Source organism: Trachurus trachurus (genome assembly GCF_905171665.1).
Source record: "Trachurus trachurus genome assembly, chromosome: 13".
NCBI lineage: Eukaryota > Metazoa > Chordata > Actinopteri > Carangiformes > Carangidae > Trachurus > Trachurus trachurus.
The window spans coordinates 23,225,866-23,246,069 of record NC_139892.1 but is presented as its reverse complement, the minus strand read 5'-3'; the positions used below and the strand labels follow the sequence as shown (position 1 = coordinate 23,246,069).

General features: G+C 40.1%; 1 protein-coding gene across 3 annotated transcripts in view; it reads right to left on the bottom strand.

Moving 5' to 3' along the window:
- The window catches only part of map4k1 (mitogen-activated protein kinase kinase kinase kinase 1), a 34,931-nt gene that overhangs the window by 1,445 nt on the left and 13,282 nt on the right, over positions 1-20,204 (bottom strand). For 2 of the 3 annotated variants that reach the window (XM_083985791.1, XM_083985789.1), the window contains 28 exons: positions 13,840-13,897; positions 12,853-12,943; positions 12,709-12,773; positions 11,227-11,282; positions 10,967-11,014; positions 10,279-10,321; positions 9,809-9,881; positions 9,513-9,644; positions 8,439-8,501; positions 8,148-8,229; positions 7,571-7,687; positions 7,249-7,330; positions 6,793-6,845; positions 5,823-5,869; positions 5,687-5,728; positions 5,537-5,557; positions 5,412-5,451; positions 4,736-4,919; positions 4,007-4,107; positions 3,620-3,661; positions 2,992-3,070; positions 2,819-2,895; positions 2,437-2,497; positions 1,885-1,987; positions 1,663-1,721; positions 1,231-1,334; positions 454-631; positions 221-289 (listed from right to left, as the gene is read on the bottom strand). In XM_083985791.1, the coding sequence (XP_083841917.1) occupies positions 221-289; positions 454-631; positions 1,231-1,334; positions 1,663-1,721; positions 1,885-1,987; positions 2,437-2,497; positions 2,819-2,895; positions 2,992-3,070; positions 3,620-3,661; positions 4,007-4,107; positions 4,736-4,919; positions 5,412-5,451; positions 5,537-5,557; positions 5,687-5,728; positions 5,823-5,869; positions 6,793-6,845; positions 7,249-7,330; positions 7,571-7,687; positions 8,148-8,229; positions 8,439-8,501; positions 9,513-9,644; positions 9,809-9,881; positions 10,279-10,321; positions 10,967-11,014; positions 11,227-11,282; positions 12,709-12,773; positions 12,853-12,943; positions 13,840-13,849 (2,122 nt within the window). In that variant the 5' untranslated portion in view covers positions 13,850-13,897. The remainder of the gene's footprint in view (positions 1-220; positions 290-453; positions 632-1,230; positions 1,335-1,662; positions 1,722-1,884; positions 1,988-2,436; positions 2,498-2,818; positions 2,896-2,991; positions 3,071-3,619; positions 3,662-4,006; positions 4,108-4,735; positions 4,920-5,411; positions 5,452-5,536; positions 5,558-5,686; positions 5,729-5,822; positions 5,870-6,792; positions 6,846-7,248; positions 7,331-7,570; positions 7,688-8,147; positions 8,230-8,438; positions 8,502-9,512; positions 9,645-9,808; positions 9,882-10,278; positions 10,322-10,966; positions 11,015-11,226; positions 11,283-12,708; positions 12,774-12,852; positions 12,944-13,839; positions 13,898-20,204) is intronic. The other variant, XM_083985790.1, reaches the window with a different exon arrangement.

Genomic DNA, 20,204 nt, shown 5'->3' with positions numbered 1-20,204 from the left:
TAATAACATAGACGCAGTGTCACAATAAAACAATTTACTCTCCATCACAGAGTAAGTGGTCTGTCTCTGAAGCTGATAATGTTCAGCACACTCTTACAGTAGCTCTGTGGTATGTTTCAGACTGTAGTTAATTGATGATGCATGGGTACTCGTGTTGTTATGTGTGTTAGTCTAAGTCTGTTATTAATGGTAGACACTAAAATAAACTTGTATCACTTACTTTCTAAGAGGACGAGCAGTGAGTTACTGTCCAACTGGTTTACTTGCACAACATCTGGGCAAGGTTTCTCTGTAAGGACACGCACCCAAACGCAACATTACCAACGGCAAAAACAACAGAGTGAAGTGTGGTTGTGTGAAGTTGGATGACGATTCATAGCATGACGTTGTGTTTGTGGCTCCTTGTATACTAAGGACTTTATGATATACGTAATAATGCAGTTATCAGCCTACCCAGGCCGCTGCTGGTGAACCAGGACGTGTTGGAGTTGAGGTTCATGTATTCTACATTGACTGGCAGGCTGGGGCTGGAGCCTCGAGACACACCGATACACACCAGTGGGTACTCTTGCTGGGGTGCCACAACCATCTCAAACACACGCAGAGGGCTGGGCAGGGGGAAGTCGAAATGCTGCATGCATGAAAGAGGAAAAAAAATATTTAAGTCCAGTGTCCAATCTGCATTAATTGTCTGTGAATGTTTAGCTGTGGTTTCTTATCTGAAGAGGGCGGCAAACAAAGCAAACATTCAGCCACAGCATGATGTATAACCGAGGGCATCAGCGTGTCTGCCCTCAAAACCAGAAGCAGTTTATGATCAAAGGACTAAAGCTAACTCATAAATTTAATAGTGACAATAAAATACTCTATTTCCCCGGCAGCAGTCATGTTATTAGCTGCTGTCAGAGTTAACAGTCCAATAAAAAGCATAAAATCTAAAAGACAGAAAGATGAGCCTGCAGCATCAGGCTACAGTATGCTACTTCATCACAGCATGATATGTATCTGCTTTTTTACTCAGATTTTTAATATACAAACTTCACGATACAGGAAAAACAATTGTGAGAGAAAATTATATATTTTTTAAACATAAACCACACTTTTTTCCACTTTTTACCTTTAAAGAAGCAACATCAAATCAATGTATACACTTCTACATCGATCAACCTAAATAAACTGCTTCATTGTCTTTCCTGAGGACTCAAACCATTTCTTTTTTAATATTCATACCTTAATGAGCATGAACTTGTGCATGGGTTCGTACCACTGCAGCAGCACCACACTGGACTCCAGAGCACAGCACAGGAACACACAGCCTCGCTGCATGCTGCCTGCTACAAGAGATGAGATACAACACAAGCTTTAGCCGCTCGTCTCTCTGAACACTGTCAAACTGTCAACGCTGTGACTCCGCAGCAATCTTTTTCCCGTCTAGATTGAATTCTCAAACTGGTGTGTGCAGCTACTTTGGTTTAAATGGATTCAGAGAAGTGTAGAAGAAATTAAATGTAGAAAGATTTTGACCACAACAGCTTTCTAAACTACATCTGAGCACACACGCACATACTATTTCACTATTTTGTGCAGATTCCCTAAAACAGCCTCTGCACATACATAAAAAAGCATGACTTTATTTTGCCGTAATGCAGTATTTGGTCTCACCGACTGAGCAGGTCTTGCAGCCTTTTGTATCAGGTATTTTACACGTCACTGCATATTTCCTGCAGATGAAACAGACATTTTTTGATTGGCATGAACAGATGTTGGTAAGTTTTTTTGAGACAAACTTTTCAAACAGAAGAGAAAGGCACACACAAACACAAACACAAACACACACACACACACACACACACAAAATGAGACATAGTGAGGGTCCAGTGTTACCTAGGTAACAGTCTGTGAGTCGGCAAGGCAACCATTCTCTGGTCTTTCCGAGCTTGTTCATACAACTCCTTCAGCGAATGGGAGTGAAGCTGCAGTGATTTACCTGTCAACACAGAATCAGAGGCTGTTTGAAAGTTATCAAGTCTTATTTGACTCATCTTGTTGAATCTCAGAGGAACAGGACGGATCCACAACGCCACCTGACGCAGTATTAAATGTGCAGACCACTGACCACTAAACTACTCTGTTTTAACAGGATTAATATGTAGGTTTGCTGACATCTTGAATATCATAGCAGACAAATGTGACCGGTTTCATCCTTGCTGAAGTCCTTTTAATTGGGTTTTTAAAGGTGCTCACTGTCAGCAAACACATAAAGAGTTACAGCAGACACAGTCAGGATGAATTAAACATAATCTACTTTCTGAGCAGCTGCTCAATATGTTCTTTATATTCCAGTGAGATGGTTTTTCAGGACGCTCCCATGGAAGAGACAAGAACAGAAGCAGGTAATTGAGGGTCAAAGTCCTAATGGATGGTTTGTTAATTTACCTGATACAGACATGAGGATGTTATTAATGGTGTAGACCCAGGTACACTTCCCAGGATACAACTGCAAGAGACAGAGAAGACATCTATTCATTCACTGCCTCATTTCAACAGCAGTGTCTTTTTCAAAAGCACATTCATGGCTTTTCAAGTTGTTTTTGTCTTTTGTGTATAAGTGTGACAGTACTACATCAATACTTAAGTCTTCAATATTCTGTACAACACCCTTAAGAGCGAGAAATCGGCCACAATGAAGTAACTAACTAAACCAGAACTAGTGTCTTGTCAGAATAATATTGGTGCTCTCTTCAGTCACCTCTCTCTCTCTCTCTCTCTCTTCGTTTATAAACCAAAGATAGATGTGTAGCAAAGATAAAAATCCTACCAGCTCCATCGTGGCCTCTGAGCTGTTGAGGTTAAGAGTGTAGATCCCCTCCTCTGCCCCAAGGATCATGTGTTGGTCTGAGGTGAAAGAGGAGACACGGGATGGTCAGACTGACACACAACAGAAGTTTGTTAAGAAGATGAAAAGAGCCAAGAAATCTTCAGTGATACAACCTTTATTATTTGGGTTTTCCCAGGTGGTGGAACTGTTTATTTTAAGAGGACAGCCGTGAAAGACCTTCTTAAAGTAGACCTGGAAGGAGAGAGGAGCACGTCAAAATGTTTGTTTTGTCTATTGTTGTGGTCTCTTATTTCTTGTTTTTATGAGGTGAGATTTCTCTTATAAACCCCTCTGAGTTTCTGTAATCTCACCTGCACATCTGGTTTGCTGTTTTTATGCTGTTTTTCTTTCTTGTTAAATTGTGCAAATAAATTTAAAAAAATTTTTTTTTTTAAATGATTCACTTTGTTTGAATGAATATTAATGAACATGAATTCTTATAGCAGAATAAATGTATATGTATCTGATTTATCTATGGATAGTAAAGTTCAATAAGGTGAGATTTTATCAGTTTTGTTTAATATTCACAAAGACCGCAACAGTTTTATCTGCTGTGGCTCAAAAATTCAAGATTCAAACTCATAATATAATAAATATAGAGCCTGCTGAATTGAAATAGCTTTTTTCCCATGGGTAAGAAAATGTTCAGAAGACAGTCTGAAAACATCAAACATCACCCCTCATCTCACTCAGACACCGAGCAGCGGAGCAGATAAGAGGGGAGGAGAGGCTCTGACTCACAGGAGGTTTCTTCATGACAGGGCTGGCACACTCAGCAGGGTCCTGACATCACAAAGGAAAAGTCAGTGATGAGCGTCAGGACACGTTGTGAAGGAGCAGAGAAGATGTGGAAAAAAAAACATGCAGCTAATTTTCCTCTAAAATCTACATCTGAATATTAGCACCTGTAAATCTCAACCATGAACTGTTGGCTCCTGTTACACACTCACTGACCCCTGAACTCCATCTCTTATTTCTCAAAGAAGCTCATGTGTGGGCAACAGTTATAATAGAGGACGGTTATGTATACAGACAGACATCCTCAGGCACAGTGGTGCTAAGTACAAAAAGGAGAAATGCAGTCAATGCCTTCTCAGAAAGATTTTTAATTTTGATTTCTACCTTTACCTTTGATGGGGGTTGTCGTCTGCGTATGCCTTTAGGAGGAAGCTCAGGAGGAAGGAGGTCTGGGGGGGTGTCGTTACACTGAGTGGGTAAGGACACAGGGTCTGGAACACACATACACACAAACATACAATAAATAAACCAACACTGCATTTACAGTATATGGAAAAAGTTGACCATTCGTTGTAAAGTTAGTATAGAAGATAAAAAAACAAAACAATTTCCTGGACAGATTGTCAGTGATTCTTCTCCCTAGTCTGGATGTGTATGTGAGAGTGACGGCTGAGGAGGAAACTCCTCAAACTAACTGTTGAAATACTTCTGGTTGAAATACACTGCAGTGCTGCTGTTGGACCTTTGGGTCATCTCAATGTAGCCGATGTCATATCTGGCCCTCTGCGTTGTGTTTCTCACGGCCTGCCCTAGGTGGGGTTCGATCCCACGACCTCCCGCACCGGAGGCGACGATGCTAACCTCTTCGCCAAGAGGTTGACAACCACTTGGTGGGTTGGTTAGCACGTCTTTTATGGGTGGAGTGAGTACACATCCGTTACATCAACATCAACTAACATTAAAGTTGTGCGAAGACTATGAAATATAGCACAAACATACATATTTTATGTTTTTGAATAATTAAAGAACCACAAAAAGTCCTTTTAGATTTGCTGTTATTTTGAGGAGGTGGTAAATTTTGCCAAAAAACATGTTCATATTGACTGATATAATATTTACATGATCGATGGTGAGGCAGCCCACCTGAGTGCCGTGAGGATCGTGAGGATCGTGGTGTGGGTGTCGGTCGGACCTGTGTCCCACTGGAGGTCCTGATGAGGGCGGGGGCGTACAGAGAGGAGGGTTTCCTCGCCCGCTCCTCTTCCCCTGCCATGCTTTCCTCTGAGCTGGTCCGAGCTTTGGGCTGCAGACACCGACACGTACAACAATGTTTTTGGTAAACAAACTAAATCTTGAATGTTGTTACATTTTTAATAGTATAAACTGCCTAATGTTCTTATCCAACACTATTACATGTAACACCGTGGGAAGAGGTTTGGTTAGTTAACAGTCTGTGAAAAGATTATATTGACCTCCTTTGCAGGAGAACAGGTTCATCACACAATGATAAAATGTACTAATCAGTTGTCAGATAACATGGTAATTTAGATTTAATACTAAAATGATATAATCTTTATTGTAAGCAGTTCAGAAATGTGCTATTAAATCTCGCACAATCTAATTGCTAAACCTTACAGCCTTTGCATAAATATGATAAATATATTTCACAACTGTTGTAACCATAAATGACTTCCTAACTGTAAATAGATAGAAATGTACTTTTAATAAGGCTTTGGCCTCAAAGATATTGCTCTGTAACACAGATACATTTTGCCCCTGTCGAGTCAATAATCACCTTTGGTGGAAGTGGAGGAGGGGTTTCATCAGCTAGGCCGCTGTTGGCAGAGAGAGTGTTGCTTCAGTCTGGTGTGTAAATGACGAAAAATGATGTAAAAGTGAGTTTGTGTTCATTCATCTTACCGCTTGGCTTGTAGCGTGGGTCTGAGGTGAACAAAAGACAGAGAGAAGGTGTCAGTGCAGTCCAGTAGAATTATTTTTGGAATTAATCATTCAAAAATTGTGGTGATTTGTTAAATGTTGATTTGGGGACATTGTGTGATGCTTTCTTACACATCCACATCATCATAGTCATCTGAGTCCGTTTCCTCATCCCTGAGACAGAAAGGGAACAGAGAGATTCAATACTTGACCCAGATAAGGGTGTTGAATGTGACTCTGGTCTGTGACTGATCTGAGATGCAGTTACCTCGCTGGACTCTTGTTACCGCCTGTTGGTCCTATTGAAGGCCTTAACTGTAAAAACAAACACATGACATCAATAATGTAATCAAAGACCTTACAGTCAGTGAGAACAAGTTTAGAGACATAAAACAAGATATACACAGCCACAAACACAAAAATCACAAGTGCTTTACATCATAAAAAGTAATAAAGCAAAAGTTGAAGAAATAAAACAATAAAAAGGCAATAGATAAAAAGGCAACATAATGAAAATGGAGAATTTATTCAGGCAGTCTAATCAAAGCCTGTTTGAATAGATACGTATGTTAAGCTGTTTCGAGAAGGTGTCACAGGAGACTATGGGTTGCAAGACGAGGGTTCAGAAGAGGAGAGAGCAGCAACCCACAACATGAAAAACACCGTTACCTCAGGTTGTGTCAAAGTAATTGTTTTCCGCTAACAATAAATTCAGATTTTATGCCTAAGAAAACAAATGGGGATTCCTGCACATAAAGTTCAACTGTGAGGAGTCCTGCACCTCTAGTTGACATTTACAAGACATAACAAGTAAAACTGAACCTCTGCTTATTATTGTCTGCCTTTCCCTGTACCTGCAACCTTGACCTTGAAAAATAGAAAATATTCACTTTGAAATACTAACATGGATAAATATGGATTGGACATATCATTATCTGTCTATATATCTTTGCATCTGTGTAATTCATGTACACTATATTTATCTACCACTTACTATTTTACAGTACATGTGTGTATGCAATAATACATTTAGGTTTTAATTGATGTACAGTATGTACAATTATGTTTTTTATGTATCACACTTATATGTGCTATATGTTCATATTAATATAGAATGTATAAAGATTTTTTTTGGGATGCCAAATTTTATATATAATGAGTTGTTTGTAAGTATGTATAAGATTTACATATTGAGCTATAATTCATCATCAAGATCATTTGATGTGTCATAATCTTACCGTTACATTCGGTGAGTCTTTCCTCACAGGCCTCTGAGTGTAGATCTGTTCCACTGACAGAACCACGGGTAAAACAAATGAACACACTTACACTTCTCATATAATATCTATATCATTACATTTCAGTGACCATCCACGATGTTGTACTCTGAGAAACGTTAAAAAAAAAAGAGCGGACAGAAACAAATGTGCCAAGATCACAAGATGAGTGAATTTTGCTATAATGAGCTTGTTTTTGTTTTGTACTGTATTGTATTGTAATATATTGCACATACACAGACTCTATATTGAACATGATTTTTGTCATTTTTGTGAGCTAATATTTCCAAAGGTGAATTTGTACATATTTGCATTAGTAAATAGTACAGATATTTGTGTGAGGAAATATTGGGGAAAAAATGTGAGAGAATTATATTAAAACAAGGACACATAGTGACAGATTGTGTGTTTTCTTACAGCTTATGTCAGAGTTCGTCCTCTCAGCTCTGTTGTGTTTGTTGATAGACTGGATCCTCCTTAAAGATCCAGGAATTACAACCTTGAATCAACAATAAAAACCTATGGTTACACCACCATCAGTTAGAAGATGTTATTCTGCAACTAATTACCCATGGGAAATCTAATCAGTCCCACCCAAAAAAAGCCTGGTGAAAATAGAAATATAGTTAAATAATAGTTAATATTGTAATTCATAATGCTGTAAACAGATTTGTTAAATATCTATAATGCTTCATCAAGATGTTAACAAAGGAACTGTAAAATAGAATATGGTTCAGACCTCCATGTCATCGTCCTCTGTCACCAGGCAGGTCTTCAGTTTCTCAGGGTGGTGGAACTTCTCCAGCAGGTCCAGGGTCAGATCCTGGTTCAGGCCCTGCTGGGTCAAAAATGTGTGCTGCACAGAGGACACACAGGACAGAGGAAGAGGCAGTGAGCACAGATGAACAGAAACAGCAGGTAACCAGAGGAGAAAAGAGAAAGAGAAAAAGAAAAAGACTGAAGAAGCTCTGTCCAGTCCAGTTAAAGTCAAGGCCTGAGAAATCACGCAAACATGACAGAGATCCAGCAGTTACAGAGCAACATTAGCTTTCCTTTCCAGTCAGTTTCACTGTGAGCCGGACAGCTAAACAGTATTGTTTAGCTGTAACAATATTGATTAAAGCTGCTTCAAGATTTAAACTGTAACATGTCCCTCAAACTGTCCCTCACAATTCAGCATTATGACCATATCAAGATCATGATGAAAAGATACTAATTATAATCAATAGTCATAATTGACAGCTTGTCTTGAGCTCAGCTGATCAGTCAACTAGACACAGAGAAGACATGATGAGGAAGTGGTGAAAAGTACTGACTGAGAGCATCTTGGAGGCGCTGGGTCTCTTCTTCGGGTTCCTCACCAACATGGCCTTGACAAAGTTATAGAAAGTGGACGACCTGCAGACAGGACATGTGTTAGCAGCATTTTGTAAAAACAACTGTATATGATACAGATCTTCATAATTATATGCAGTGCACAGACACAGAATTCATTTAGTCACATTGATATGCTAACAGCAGGTACTTTTGTGCTTGTGTAAACATACAGAAACAGATAAACAAGTCCAGGAAGTTGCATAATAACATATGGTAGTAGTTTCATTTACCATTTAGACTTGTCCTTCAGTTTTGGTGGCTGGTAGCCACTCTTGGACATGAGAAACAGGACACTACAGGGAAAAGCACAATCAGCAATTGTTAAATAATGTGCATGAATGTTACACAGGTATCTGCACAGGCCTGGTCAGTCCTATAGCTGACACAGTTTGTGGGCTGGACCATAACTACAGCGCCTTTCATTCAACAGAAAGACTGTGAGACTGTGCGACAACGCGTGTGAACATCCGCTCACCGGACGTGTGGGTGGTGGAAACCTGATTGTTTGTCTTCTATAACGAGACCAATCAGTTTGGGTGTGTTTAGATACAGGTACTCTGTATGCATGTGTCCACATGCAGGAGGAAACATGAGTTTTCCTGAGTGTAACATTTAGTTTGAGATCTGTGGTGCGTCCATGTGTATGACTGTGACAGTGATCAAGGCCCAACACAAGATTAATTTCCAATTTCATACTGGGTCTTTCTATCAGAAATTTCCATTGTACTGAGCTTTTCACTGCGGCAAAGGTGCACGCGGTTATGTTCCATCTCCGTCACGCAAACGGGGTGCTGGCCTCTTCTTTCTATCTGAGACCTGACCAATTTTTTTACAGGAATGAAAGTTCATCTTCATCTCGTTTTTTGTTAAACTACTTTCTAAAGTGCCCATTATCAACAGTAACTCAGAAACGTCTGGACAGAGATGCTACAGGTGAAACTGAAAATTAATTTCTATTCACTGCTATTGTATCAGTGTGGCAGTGAACATCTCAGAAATGTTATTTCAAAACCTGAACAAATAATGCCAGAGAATATATGACTTATTCTGGCATTTCGCCTGGCCTTTTAATGGGACTTGCACTTGACCCTAGTGATCATATACCAGAACATCTATCCCTTTTAGCTGTCACTAGGCAACACTGTTGCAGCTGCATGGTGCAGTTAACTACTTCTATAATGTCCTTCGTGAAATTAGCTCATTTGTGATTGGTAAGTGGTCAGAATGGATAATGATCCTGATTGTTTTTAACCTGTGTGTATGTGGAGGTGCACATGTGCTTTAGTCTTTCGGTGTGTGTTTACCGTAGCGGGTGGACATCGAACATCGGTGGCTGTAGCTCTGCCAGCTCTATAGCTGTGATGCCCACAGACCAGATGTCACATAGTTCATTGTAGCCTCCTTTTATCTCCACTGCTGCCACCTCTGGTGCCATCCTGAGGGCAGGAGGGGAACAGCAGCATTATTTAATATCACAAGTAACATAAGCAGAACAGTATAATGTGGTGTTATATATTGTAATACACATACAGTAGTGCATTGTGGAATGTATGTTAGTTTGCCACCAGTAGCCACCTGCAGCGCTTTGTTTTGACCTTACCAATATGGCGTCCCGATGAAGGACATCCGTCGAGCAAGAGTGGCTGTAATCTGAGCTGAGATCCCAAAGTCAGCTACACAACAGAGAAAATAAAAAAAATATGAAAACCACATTAGCCATCATTCAAAACACATGTGAAGGGGTTCGTGTTTAGAACAGAAAATGTTTGTATTTCTAATGTACAAGGAAAAAATCTTCTTGGATTAACATACGTCACTATGGGGAAATGCAAACGTCAGAAGTTGCCTTTAAATGAAATAGTGTTTTGTAATGCTGGACTCGAACCACTACAAGGTAAATTCTCAACCAGAGGGAAACACATAGAGGTACACTCAGTCTTTCAACAACGTACAGATGAGCCGTGTTTCAACGACACAGCAGAGACATGTTAATTGAGCCGTGACTCTTGCAGAGCGTTACTCATCTTAACCACACCTGCACGGTGCACAACAGTGCAAACATCCACCTACCAAGCTTGACCTCGCCCTGATCATTGAGGAGGATGTTGGCACCCTGGAGGCAAGAGAGAGCAAGATAAACATGAACACAAACAACAACCACAGACATATCTTATTATACCAAGACCCACACAGTGATCTTTAAGTGAACCCACACAGGATCCAAACAGTCGGCTAACTCTGGTTCAATTGATGGACTTTATTTATTGTTGAGATTTTACACAACAGTACTTGTAACAATTTTTAAAAAAAGTTATTAGCTGAGATGCAACAATTAATTTGTTTTCCATCAGCATTTAACTGTTACTTGATTATTTGCATATAATGCATTGTTCAAAATTATTTGAAAATTAAACAAAGGTCATAGATGTTACAAATACTGGACTTTCCAAAAAAAAAAAATTGTATTCAGGATTTCAATGTGAACATTTACTGCCCCATTTTGTAAATTACTTTTTCAGGATTAAGATATATGGTGTAAAGTCTGAGAGCATGCAATCTGTCAAATGTTAATGTTCATATTTTAACACAACAGAACAAAATATTGTCTATGAGCTGTAATAAACATGATTTCAGTGATTCATGCTCTTACATGCATTTCCCTGTATTGCTGTTGCAGTGACCCAGTTTTTCAGCAATATGAATGTTTCATCTTCTGGAAGTTCTTGTACAATAAACAATCTCTGTCTGACATGCTCACCTTGATGTCTCTGTGGATTTTCTTCTGTGCATGCAGGTAATCTAGGCCCTAGTCACACAAACAGACACACACAAACAAATGGTGAACATCATAAAAGTGACAAATATGTGTCTCACCAAAAAAATAAAAACTTTTAAACGTTTTTTAAATTAATTTTCAAGACAAAAAAAGAATAAAGGGGTTTTGGGTTTATGTGCAACATCATCATCAATAGTGAGATGTTTTAGATGATGAATAATAAAACCTAAATGAATAATTACCTGTAGCATCTCCCTGCAGACGTAGGCAATCTGTAGCTCAGACAGAGGACCAGTCACTGTGGAACACAATTGTTTTTGTTAAACGTCAGTGATAATTTAATGGAGAAGCAGCATTTAAATGCTTGCACAATACAGTAACTATAAAAGGCAAATTAACACTCTTCATTACGACAGTAATATACTGTACTTGCATAATTTTGCATATCATTTATCAAAGGTTTATAACTGGTGTAGCAGCCTCAAAAAAAAAAAAAAAATTGTGTACCAGTCATGATAACTTGATGCAAAGGTTTAAACAAAAATACATACTAAAAGAAAAAATGTTCACCAAAAATTGTATTTATTCAACAGTGGCAGAGAGGCCACTTTACAACAGACTCTCCAGTGAATGATGAGTGCAGGTTCAACCACTATCTTCTTGTGAAAACACACACACACACACACACACACACACACACACACACACACACACACACACACACACACACACACACACACACACACACACACACACACACACACACACACACACACACACACACACACACACACACACACACACGGTAGCACCTGTAATTGATCAATTCATATGTAAAAGTGTGTGCACCTGTGTCTTAGTGCCACTGAAATCTGCCTGCATCACCATATATGGCGCTGATCTCCTGTGTCTGCTGGATACAGTGAGAGAGGAGGAAAAAACCCAAACTACCCTACAGTATTACCATTATGTCTTCTTTCCTACAGGTTTAGGGTGAGTCTCATTCAAAGATCTCCTGACATCAGTCACTCCTTTGTAGAACGTCCGTCCTTGAGTGAGCAGGTGATAACCAGCTGGGCAGTTAGTAGGAGGGGGATTTCTGGAGCCTAAATCTTGTTGTCTAAAGTTGTTAATAATCACATGCTCATTGGTTTTTACGCCCACTTTAAGGTCAGATTTTGGAGGTCACTGAGATCACGCCTCCTCTTTTAGGCTTTATCAACAACAAGTATGACATTGCTCTTAGCTTTTCAGGATGTTTGCAGGCTGTAAGGCATTTCCTATCTTCACAGATCTTGTTTTGGTTTTACCAATTTTTGCTGAGTTGTTTTGTTTTGCCGTTTAAGATGTTTTTGCTACTCTTAATCGTGAGAATAGAAGTTCTGTCAGCCCTGGTGCTTGTAAATCAATAATAAGAATGACACAGATACATCTTTTTACATCAGATTATGATGTAGAACGTGCCTGGACCACCTACAGACAAATCCTGATTTCACAACTGTCACAGTTTCTCTCTGCTGCTCTCTATGCTTCGGTGTGTCTTATCTGTATTCATTCCTCTGCCTTCTTTAGTGATAATGACACATGCAATGAACGTAATTTACACTGAGCTTTGCCTCAGTGTATTGGAAGTGCTCCTCGCCTTTCCTGCAGTAAGTCAGTCAACTGGGGACATTTGCAACAGTTAATCCTGCTGTTTCAGTCTAGCCAAAACTAAGCCTCACCATGGTAGAGATCCTGGAGGGAGCCTCCTCCACAGAACTCCATACAGATCCACAGCTTATTGGCCCTGCAGATAGGAGAGGGAAAGTTATCTGCTGTAGTTATCTATGATAAATGAGAGAGTAAGCAGAGGGACAGCAACCTACCGTATGTAGCTGCCATAATATGCTACGATGTTAGGGTGTTTGCAGCTCTTCACAATGACAATCTCCTGCTGGATGATGGAGAAATCATCCTCTGTGGAACCAAACAGAAAGAGAAGATGCATGATTATTATCATCATCACATTACATGCAGGTGCATCGTGTTTTGAATTAATTAGTTGATTCAAGTGTGACACCATTATGTTACAATAGTGAACGTTTTGAACACCTGTAGTCAGTGGGTATGCATGTAGCAGTCACCATGACCATAGATCCAAACTAGTGCTCGTTTTCTGTGTGATTACATGTCAGCACTTCTCAACAAGCTGTTGTGTTACATGCTGTTTTCCTGTAGATACAAATAAACATCCTCAAAATAACTTGCACATAAAACAGATACTAAGTTCTTTTAGTTAGTGGTGTGTGCACATCAGAGTATTAGAAAGGTTTAGGCAACACCTATAACCCAGAGGTTAAAGAACTGAGTTATGTTTGCATGGCTTAGGCCTACACAAGAATGTCTGATACTATAAACAAAATAAATCAGCTTGGTCTCATCGCTTTGACTGTTGTCCTATTTTTGTTGCTATACCACTGAGGGAAATATAGGCTCTCTTTTATTCTTATTATGTGAATGCTTCACTCTGCCTTGCATTCACTGCAGTGTCATATGTTGTTAAAACCTCCTTTAATGGAATCCTAATGAGTATGGGAGCTGGTAATTGTGTTCCATTAAAATAAGACCTTCACCAGATCGACTATGCACTTGCCACAGACTGCATGATTCTTAGGAAACCACAAGGAATGTTTTTCAGCACCCCGATTTAATATTTTGGCGCTGGATGTTATGAAATGCTAGAAATGCTATAAATACATGTTAAGAAAAGTAGAAGATTGACAGTGGGTTACAAGGTGGCTGAAATAAATGTAAGGATGGTCCATGAGTTTTGCTGTTTCCTGACAAGATCAAAAGAGAGGAGAAACTTTCACCTGGCTCCATCTTGATGACCTTGATGGCTGCCAGCTCTCCATTCTGCTTGTTACGGGCCTGAAAACACAACAACACATAAACCATGTTAATTTTTTTTACTGTGTAGCTGTCATCTGATAGCAGCACATTGTAAGTGAGGTGTATCTGAGTTGTGTGCCAGCAGGGCTTCATTTGCATGTTTGCTACTGTCCGGATCAGTGGAGTGCAACAAACCCTCCTCACCACTGTGACATTAAGGACATAAAAATACATGTACGGAAGCTAACGCTCACGCTCAGACACACGCACGCACGCACACACGCACGCACACACGCACACACGCACACACGCACACACACACCCAAACACACACACACACACACACACACACACACACACATTTACAGCATGTATTCATGCAGGCAAATATGCACGCACATGCTGACCTTTATAGTGTGATACCAAAGTGTGGCGACACTTCTCTTTACTTCACATTATTTTTAAGATGACTTCCCCATGATCATTTTATAAATGAAACCAAGTTCATAGTTTGTTCTGTATTGTACTCTAATGTGCTGATGTTACTTAGCAGTGTCACTATCATCATTTTATAAGGATTGTACAGTTTAGAGCCGAGAGAGACATTTCCTCCCAGACATAAAAGCTTCCACCAACAACCTCAGAATATCCCTCCCTTGCAAAGTTGCACAATCAGGGCACTTTATCCTATAAGAGTTCATACTGTATATCATTATTTAAGGCAGCTATTTCCTAAAATCAGCATTACAGCTTGTGGCTTGACTGACATCCCCTGCTTTATTATTATCATCATCTTGGTGATTTATGATGATACATTTTGTGATCAATATAAGAATAACCACGGCACTAATTTGAGCGGAAAGAGGCACCTTTGGCAATGGTGCCAACTTCATTAGCAGAAAACCACAGGAAATGCATGTGACATTCCCCGCCCAGTGTTTGATTCACAGGTGGTCAGTAGGGAAGCACCACAGCTCTGAGCTATAAAGATGGAGAAAAAAGAACAACACAAAATAGGTGCTAAAGTGCAACAGAAAGGCTCTGTAGTCAGAGGAAGAGACTTCACAGACATACACCTTCCAGATTTAGCTTAGACATGACAGCACGCCTACATCTTGAAGAGGAAACTCCCATTCATATTTTGTCAACCCTGAAACAGAATAGAGTCATAAGTGCACTCTATCGATGAGGGGAGAAGAGGTAGTTTACAGTGACAATGGAAACTCCACCACCTCAGAGACAGAGTTTTAGACATGGACAGTTGATGGACACTTTAGACCCCAAAATTATGAGTCAGGAGCCAGAGTGACAGGAGCATTAAGACCCCTACACCATCCTGGACACAGGAGCACAGCACCTCTAGATATTCTCTAAACAATATCGACAGGATAAAGGATATGACCAGACGGCAGACAGTAGCCGCAGCTTCTGTCAAAACATGACGTTCATTTTGTCGGAAAATTCGAACCACCATCAGATGAACTGTAATGGAAGCTGACACTTCACAAGTGGAGATATTTTGATGCCGGCGGTGCTCTGTTGCTCAACCAAAAGTCCGCCTTTGACATTGAAATGGCTCAGTGGAAAGTCGGGGTGTTGTGGTCACAGTGGAGGGTGGTCATAAACAACCGTCTTGACTTTATGAGACACATATTTATTCTAAGCAGACAACATAACCAAAACCAAACCCTGCTCTTTCACAAAGAGGATCACAAAAAAGTCCTTCATTCCTCCTTTACTTTCTGGCCAGACCCTGAGTTTTTAATAGCAAGACTCAATAATAACGAAAATTGAAATCCTCAACAGCAATGTGTCTTCCCAAAACAATAAGTGCCTTTTTTGGAAATACTTTCAACTGAAAAAGTATCTTTGTCCTGAGAGATTTTTTTCCTGGAGAGAGATGTCAGGCTGCTGAGATCAAGGTACTAAATAAAACTGAACCAGAACTGGACCAGAGGCCAGGAATCGAACTTCAACCCAGACCCATCTCCACAAACTAACAAAAGACCATATGCAGCACAATTTGTGCAGTTGTAACGTGTTTGTTTTGCACCTGGTATTTCCTGGGACTGAGGTTTTGACACTTTCATGTGTTAAACATAGAACTTTCACCTGATTAATAATCAGGGGACACAAACATCTACCTTGCCGAGGAAACTGAAGTCCTTTGATGTGTCAAAACCTATATTGTCTACTGTGTACCTTTTATATATCAAAAGCCTGTCAACTTTCTCCTTTTTGTGCTGGTTTGACGGTTTGACGGTGAAAGACAGAAAATGTCCAAACAGTATAGTCAGAATTTGTTGTAACATTACTAGAGCGCTGCTGACTGATTTAAACTGAGAGAGTTTGGTCCTCCAGAAAGCCCAAAGTATCATCAACAGTGATCATGCTCTGTCCAAAGAGTTCACTCCCATGCCGTCAGGTCGGTGTTACCTTCCCCCACCCAGGAAGACAAACCCCCTTCATCCCCTCTGCCATTAAAGGGATAGTTCAACATTTTGGCAAATCGGCCCATTGCCATAATCCCTATAGTCATAGCAGTTCGTTATCTTTAATTGTCGGTGCAAGCTATTTTTAGAACGGCGGAGCAGAGCCGCAAGCTGCTCAGAGCTACGCTATGGAGGCTCATGGGATTTCTTGGTTTCCCTCATCAAACTCATCAAATACTCAATCCAACAACTTTTTCGGCAAGCTGTCTCTGCATTTACCTCTAAAACAACTCGTAACCTTCTGTTATTATCTCATAGCATGGTGAATGTGCAGGTCACAACTTGTCCACGAGAGCATTTTGGAGTTGTTGGATTGTGTATTTGATGAGTTTGATGAGGGAAACCAAGAAATCGCATTAGCCTCCGTAGCGTAGCTCTGAGCAACTTGCGGCTCTGCTCCGCCGTTCTAAAAATAGCTTGCACCAACAATTAAAGGTAACGGACCTGCTGCTATGACTATAGGGATTATGGCAATGGGCCAATTTGCCAAAATGCTGAACCCTTTAAACTGCTGAATGCAAATAGGATTCCCATGTGCACTATACTCAGGCACTTTATTTATTTACCTGGCTGTTTTTATTTTCTTTTAAGTTAAGTTTAATTTTATTTTATTCCCTACTTGCTGCATACTGTACTCCCTTGTTTGAGAATGTAAATGTGTATAAATGTTTGTCCCGTTAAGTCAGTGACTGTAAGAATAGAATTGCCCTTCTGGGACAAATAAAGCGTTCTGAATCTGAATCTGAATCTTAAGACTGTATGGGACTTTTAAATCTACCAGTAAGACTCTTAGTTCAATTTTCACAGTCCTACCTCTGGTCTCGTCTCCAATACCAGACACTTGTCTATTTGAATCATATGGTGTTGTGAATAACAATGTGCCATCACATCACATCTTCATACAGAATGTGCTGGATTAAAACACAGAGACATGAATTTAAGTGGCGTGTTTATGTTCTCTAGGTTTAGTTCTTCAAGTGATTCTGTCATAGATGACTAACTCAGCATCAAAAATATCCCTTCATGCATCATGCAAATCTGTTTACCATGGTACACCTAATTTTGCTTGCAAACTGTAATCTCTCGATCGTGCATATAGTGTTCATGTGTGACATAAGCATGCATGCACATGAGAGTTTTACACAGCTCGAGACCGAAGTGAAGTGTTTTCTTTGTGATCACCCGAGAAAGTTGCACGGGACACCACAAAAGTCTGATGTCTTCTGAGAAATGTGTTTCTGAGAAACTTTAGTCACGCTTATCGTAAAGAGCAGATACATGAACCTGTACAGTACCTTAATGGACATTATTACACAACATGTCTTGTTAGAAATGAAACATGCAAGAGTTTCAGAGCATGTTAATAGTAAGCAGTGGAACCTGTCTAGTCATACCATCTCTGTGTGCACATGTGAAGTACAGTAGAGGCACAAAGTTAGTGGGTCAAAGACAGATAGGCTACGATGACAGCAACAATGACAGTGGAAACTCCACTCATTTCAAAGAGTCTGAGTCTGAGTCTGAGTGTGTGTGTGTCAGTGTGTGAGTCTGAGAGGTCATTGAGAGGAAAGTCACCCAACAAGTTACAAGTAAACAACCAACAAACACACACACGAGTTGGACGTCACAGCGGAAGCTGCAGGCAGCCTATCCACAGCAACATTTCCATCTTGAGGGGTATACTTACTTTTTCTAAACACTGTAAAGAGGGTCTTTCCTTTCACTGACCTCTGTGATGGCAAATACACGCGCTCACACACACACCTACATACAAGATAATACCAAACATCATGATACCTGGATTAGCTGTTAAAGTCGATGAAAACCAGCAGGTTTTTATCACTGTGACAACCCAACTCAACAGATACAAGACAGAGGATGAAGGAAAATGAAGAAGCGTACCTTGCTTACTTCCTCAAACTATAAATCACTGAGACTTGCTCGGTTGACAGGAGAGGTCACAGGAAGAAAGTAAAAGTACTGACTGATAACTGAGGCGCTATGACAGATGTGGAATTTCATCTCAAGGGGCTATCAGCACTAGCTGGTTAGCACGCTAACTTCCTTAGAAGAAAAGAAGAGAAGACAGCAGCGTAGCAACAGACTCTCGGGCCTCAGTGCGAGATATGACGGACCCTACACGCAGGTTACTAGTTACGAGGAACAATGTGTTGGATTTTACAGTTAAATAAATGGCTTGGGCTTTTGTATTGGAAAAGCAAAGAGGGCAAGAATAGAGGTCAAAGACCACAGCTCTGATTCACATGTGAACAACAGCCTGGTCAATATGCGTAAAAATCAGCATCGCATCAGACAGCAGAGTTGTTAAGTCAATAGTGGTGCTGAAATAACTACAAAATAATTTTTCCTGCAAACTCACGACTGCACTCCTGGTGCACTCGTGAGTTTGCAAGAAAAAGTGTCTTCCATTCACACAACACATGCTAAATTGATGATGGATAAATTGATGATGCAAACAAATAGCTACAAATAGCTCCTTTAAAGACTGATGTGCTTTGTCCTCTTCCATTTCAAGATTGCTGGATTATAAAAAAAAAATCTCAGTACTAGTCTAAATAATACCAACAAATACATTGCAAAGACGGTAACGTTGTATGCTGCACACATTTGTCCAACCACATGACACATAAACTCACATAACACTGAATAAAACCCAACTTTATCCTATAAGAATAAAATGAACCTGACCATAACCCTGACAATTTAATACATTTTGATCACCACGTTACCAGCCGCCACCACGGAAATATCCCACACTTTTATGTGTCTTATTCCTGTTTTCAAAGGAACAATATTAAGGGATTAGCAAAACTCCAAGAGAAGTTTATTTTAGTGGAGCTCGTTTCACACACACTGGCTATTAATGCCTTATTTACATAATGCCAGCAAATAGATGCAATGTGAAACATGAAAGCACAAACTGACATATACCATTTTAAAAGAAAAAAAGATTTAAGCAAAGATAAAAGAGATTCTGAGTGCTACAGCTGCAGTCAAGAGGTAGAGACTGCAGAGATCTCCTGTGCTCCAGTTCTGTGGTAGATATCAGGGTACTGACTGAAAGATGCCTCTCTGTGTTTAGTTCAGGCTGTGGCAGCAGTTTACAGGCTGCTGTGACCAGACAGGCAGGAGAGTATCGTATCGTAGTTTGGTATGAAACCTCTCAGAGGTTTATAAACCGTTTACTTTTCCCTGTCATAGTTCTGAATGAGCTGAACGTTCCAATCAAAACCTCAGAAAACAGTAGGTTATTGAAAAGGTTCAGACGGTTTAAACTCACTTGAGACATCTGTAGGAAAACATAGATGTCAGATTGATAATTTATCATCTCGTGTGACTGTGGCTAATGGAACAGTTCATTGGATTATGTTTGATCTCGTATAGTACTAAACCACACTCTCAAATGAACACGCACGCGCGCACGCACGCACACACACTGTAGTAACAGGCAGCAATTGATTAACTATGCACCATAAATCTCTTCCTCTTTTTGGGGTAAAAGATAAATCAACACCAAACTAAATTCAAGCACACTTTAGTGTAAAATGCACGCACACGCACACGCACACACACAAAACCACACAGTTTAGGCAGAAACTTGACACACTTAACTTGGCTGTGCAGGCAGATTTGTGTGTCGTCCTCTGCTCATTTATCTCACTTCTTCATTTTGTGTCTGAGGTTGCACACACCCCAGGTGCAGCCCACAGCTTCTGTCCTGAAACTAGAGTTGCACCGGCATGTTGAACTGCAGCTCCAACTGCAGCTTAGTAGCACAAGCCACATCAGATAAGGAGAGTGAGGCTTTTATTGTAAGGAGATCCTGACTTGGT